The sequence below is a fragment of the Camelina sativa genome, chromosome 15 (assembly GCF_000633955.1).
Source record: "Camelina sativa cultivar DH55 chromosome 15, Cs, whole genome shotgun sequence".
NCBI classification, from domain to species: domain Eukaryota; kingdom Viridiplantae; phylum Streptophyta; class Magnoliopsida; order Brassicales; family Brassicaceae; genus Camelina; species Camelina sativa.
The window spans coordinates 3,743,795-3,748,194 of NC_025699.1; the positions used below are offsets into that span (position 1 = coordinate 3,743,795).

A 4,400-nucleotide genomic window follows, 5' to 3' on the forward strand; every position below is an offset into this window, starting at 1 on the left:
TGTATCTCTCTATTGAGAACACCTTCCACAGCCGCCATGAATGGAGAAGAGCCACGACGACGACGACGGATGACAATTCTGATGCTTCCTAATGATTTGGTATATAACTGCTTAGCCCGCGTCTCAAGATTGTATTACCCAATTCTCTCTTTAGTCTCCAAGAGATTCCGCTCTCTCCTTGCTTCAACGGAACTTTATCAGACCCGAACCCTCCTAGGCCGCACCGAGTGTTGTCTTTATGTTTGCTTACGGCTACATAGCGGCACTCAGCCACTACGTTGGTTCACTCTCTCTCGGGAACCAATCAACTCCACAAAGACGCTGGTCCCGATTTCATCTCCTAATTCTCCATCTGCATTGTGGTCGGATGCTGTAATGGTTGGTCCTAACATCTACGCTATTGGAGGATTAGTGAATGATAAAGCTTCGTCTAGCGTCATGGTCATGGATTGTCGTTCTCACACATGGCGTGAGGCACCACCTATGCGTGTGGCCCGTGAGTTCCACCTTCACACATGGCGTGAGGCACCACCTATACCTATGCGGATGTCCCGTGAGTTCCTCCACTCTGCTTGCGTCCTTGATGGGAAAATATATGTACCAGGAGGTTCTAAAGATCTTGATTTGACGAATTGGATGGAGGTTTTTGATACCAAGACCCAAACGTGGGAGTTTTTTCAGATCCCTAGCAAGGAGATATTTGGAGGCTCTATGTACTTAACCGCAGTGTATGAAGGAACTTTCTTTGTGAAATGTTTCAACAAGCATGTGATGTACAAGGTGCACAAAGGTAGATGGAGAGCGGCAGACATAATTCTAAAGGATAGTTGGGGTGATTGTCGGTATTCATGTTATTGTGTGATAGAGAACGTCTTCTACCGTTATAATGATAGCAAGATCAATTGGTATGACTTCAATGATAGAGTATGGAAAACTTTGAAGGGTTTTGTAGGATTGCCTAGTTTAACAAGATTCTCTCTGGCTAAAATGGTGGATTATCGTGGGAAAATGGCTCTACTGTGGGAAGAGCATGTGTTTGTTGACAACCGTAAAGAGACAAGATTCTGGTGTGCGGAAGTTGCGATTGAAAAACGCGACAAACAAGAGATTTGGGGAGTGGTAGAATGGTCAGGCATTGTGTCTACAACCAATAAGCCATATAGTTTAGCGCATGTTCTTGCTACTACCATTTGATGGATATGAGTCATGCATGATTATGTGAATCATTAAGGAATATGATCACTTTTGTTTTCAGTTTTTTTTTTTAATTCTTCTTTCATGAATAATCCTTTTTCTAATCGCTATGTCTGGTCGAGAATCGAGATGATCCTATTTAAGTCATTAAACCATATACCAGAAAGTGAATTGTATGTGTAACACAAACTCTAAAGGATCATAAATAACGCTTAAAAGTGAGACAAATTAGATAAGGATCATAAATAACGCTTGAAAGTGAGACAAATTAGATAAGGATCATAAATAACGCTTATAAGATAATTTCTCAATCAGAGCACAAAAATATGAGACAAGAGTCTATTAAAGATCAGCTATATTATTTGGCATCTCGTCAATCTGCGTACTGTAGTACTGCTCAATGTCCCGGAGAATCTTGATATCGTCGTTTTTAACAAAGTTGATTCCAACACCCTTACGCCCGAAACGACCAGACCGTCCGATACGATGAATGTAGAGCTCACGGTTGTTGGGGAGATCATAATTGATGACAAGAGAAATTTGATCCACGTCGATCCCACGTGCCCATACATCTGTTGTGATCAATATGCGACTGTGACCTCCCCGAAACTGATTCATGATCTCGTCTCTCTCCTTCTGTGGCATGTCCCCATGCATTGATGAGACAGTAAAGTTGCTACTCCTCATACTCTCACTAAGCCAGTCCACCTTTCGTTTTGTGTTGCAGAAGATAACAGCTTGGGTAATGGTAAGTGTCTCGTAAAGATCACAGAGTGTTTCAAGTTTCCACTCCTCCTTCTCGACAGCAACAAAATATTGTTTGATTCCATCAAGAGTCAACTCATCACGCTTCACAAGTACCTTCACTGGATCCGTCATGAACTTGCTTGTCATCTCCAAAATCTCCCGAGGAAGAGTTGCAGAAACCAAGCAAACCTGTAGGTCCGGTGGAAGATATCTGTAAACACCATAGATCTGGTCCTTGAATCCTCTGCTCAGCATCTCATCTGATTCGTCAAGAATCAGAATTGTAATAGCTCTGGTGCGTAGACTTCGCCTCTTTATCATGTCACAGACACGACCAGGTGTCCCAGACACAACTTGAACACCATGCTCCAGCCTCCTGATGTCTTCTCCAATGCTCTTCCCACCGATGCATGCATGTGCATGGATATTGGCGTGTAATCCTATAGCTTGTATCGTCTTCGCTGTTTGTGAAGCTAGCTCTCTTGTTGGGGATAATACCAAGGCCTGAACCCTGCAACCAAAAGTAACAAATAGATGAGAATAAATAAGATAACTTGGCAGAAAAGTTAAAAATTGGAATTAGGGTATGCCAGCAAAGGAAAAGGAAAACATAAACATACTCTCTAGACGAAGTGTCAACGACTTGGCAGACGGATAGGGCAATCATAGAGGTCTTTCCTGTACCGGACTGGGCTTGAGCAATAACATCTCGCCCTCGGAGAATCGGCATGATAGCCCTCTGCTGAATGGCCGATGGCTTCTCGTAACCGTACTGGTAGAGACCACGAAGAACATTCTCGTTAATTCCCATGTCTTCGAAACTCGCGACGGCCTCAACCCCTGTGGTCGTCTTGAAGACCGACTTGTCGTCCTCTCTTGCTCCACCGCCTCTCCTACGGTCGCCACGGCCAGGATTAGCCACGTTCGCTCTCGCCATATATAAATCTCTACCTTTTTAGTTGAGAAGCTCTTTTGATTGTATTCCAATAAAATTAAAAAAAGTTGTGAGGTCTAATAACACACCGAAGTCACGTTTATATAGCAGAAATCCAACACCCTTTTCCTATAAAAAATATGTTAAGTAAGGAAAACCCCCAAACCAATATTATTATCAAGAAGAAAAAGAGAAAGGGAAAATAACATAGTAAACAGAAAAAGAAAAGGAAAGACACCAAAACAATAGCACATTACGTGCGAGACACGCTTCATTAGACCATCTTTATCTCTTAGACCGACTCCATAGGTGATAAATAGAGGGGTTAGATGTCTTTAAGAAAAAAAAAACCATAATTAAGATTTAAGATATAGTATCTATATAATGAGATTAATATCTCTTCATATTAAATTAATAATACAACTAATTATAAAAAAAAGTTTAAAACACCTATATTGAGTATCACCATTATATCACATTAGGGAATATTATATGTAAAAAAGAAATTAAGTTATTGTTTTTTTTTTTTTTGAAAAAGAAATTAAGTTAATGTTAGCAAATAGTAATACCTTCCACAGCCGCCATGAATAAGAAGAGCCACGACGACTACAAATGACAATTTTGATGCTTCCTAATGATTTGGTATATAACTGCTTAGCCCCCATCTCAAATTTGTATTATCCAACTCTTTTTTTTTAGTTTCCAAGAGATTCCGGTTATTCGCTGCTTCAACTGAACTTTATCAGACCTGAACTCTTCAAAACCGCACGGAGAATTGTCTTTATGTGTTTACGGCTACGGCTCTCAGCCACTACGTTGGTTCACGCTCTGTCGGGGACCATCTAACTCCAAAAAGTTTTTGGTCCCGATTTCATCTCCTAATTTTCCATCTACAATGTGTTGGTCCTAGTATCTACACCATTGGAGGATTAGTGAATAAGAATGCTTCGTCTAGCGTCATAGTCATGGATTGTCGTTCTCACATTGGCGTCAGGCACCACCTATGCAAGTGGCTCGTGTGTTCCAATCTGCTTGCGTTTTTGATACGAAGGCCCAAACTTGGGAGTTTTTGCAGATCCCTAACGAGGAGATATTTGGAGGTTCTGAATACAAAAGCATAGAATATGAAGGAACTGTCTATGTGAGGTCTGAGGCAAAGGATGTGACTTACAAGCTTCATAAAGGCAGATGGAGAACAGCAGACTTAGCGATAAATAGTGGATGGGGTCGTCGATCATCATCTTATTGTGTCATAGAAAACGTGTTCTACCGTTCTAATGGTAAAACAGTCGACTGGTATGATTCCAAAAAAAGATTATGGACAATTTTGAAAGGTTTGGAAAATTTACATAGTTTAACTCGTTTTGCTCGTGTTAACTTGGTAAATTATGGTGGGAAAATGGCAGTTTTGTGGGAAGAGTATGTGGTGGCTAAGAACCATAAAGAGAATGATGTGTGCGGAAAATGCGATTGAAAAACGCCAAAAGAAAGAGATTTGGGGAATGCTGATGTGGGTTGACATTGT

General features: G+C 41.0%; 3 protein-coding genes across 3 annotated transcripts; 2 read left to right on the forward strand and 1 right to left on the reverse strand.

Annotated features, from left to right (window-relative positions):
- LOC104745104 (F-box/kelch-repeat protein At4g23580-like) lies at positions 13 to 1,254 on the forward strand. Its single transcript, XM_010466282.2, has one exon. It carries the CDS (start codon positions 37 to 39, stop codon positions 1,192 to 1,194), a length of 1,158 nt encoding a protein of 385 aa, XP_010464584.1. The 5' UTR covers positions 13 to 36; the 3' UTR covers positions 1,195 to 1,254.
- Positions 1,537 to 2,963, reverse strand: LOC104745106 (DEAD-box ATP-dependent RNA helicase 2-like). Its single transcript, XM_010466283.1, has 2 exons — positions 2,562 to 2,963; positions 1,537 to 2,452 (listed from the first exon to the last, which is right to left on the reverse strand). Exons 1-2 carry the CDS (start codon positions 2,876 to 2,878, stop codon positions 1,537 to 1,539), a joined length of 1,233 nt encoding a protein of 410 aa, XP_010464585.1. The 5' UTR covers positions 2,879 to 2,963.
- Positions 3,879 to 4,349, forward strand: LOC104748081 (F-box/kelch-repeat protein At4g23580-like). Its single transcript, XM_010469773.1, has 2 exons — positions 3,879 to 4,171; positions 4,229 to 4,349. Exons 1-2 carry the CDS (start codon positions 3,879 to 3,881, stop codon positions 4,347 to 4,349), a joined length of 414 nt encoding a protein of 137 aa, XP_010468075.1.

Bases quoted from the DNA above. Each gene is read 5' to 3' on its own strand.
- LOC104745106 (XM_010466283.1), bottom strand. From the start codon at position 2,878: ATGGCGAGAGCGAACGTGGCTAATCCTGGCCGTGGCGACCGTAGGAGA. The intron at 2,453-2,561 runs GTATGTTTATGT...TTTTGGTTGCAG, and splicing joins GTTGACACTTCGTCTAGAGA to GGTTCAGGCCTTGGTATTAT.
- LOC104745104 (XM_010466282.2), top strand. From the start codon at position 37: ATGAATGGAGAAGAGCCACGACGACGACGACGGATGACAATTCTGATG.
- LOC104748081 (XM_010469773.1), top strand. From the start codon at position 3,879: ATGCAAGTGGCTCGTGTGTTCCAATCTGCTTGCGTTTTTGATACGAAG. The intron at 4,172-4,228 runs GTATGATTCCAA...AAATTTACATAG, and splicing joins AATGGTAAAACAGTCGACTG to TTTAACTCGTTTTGCTCGTG.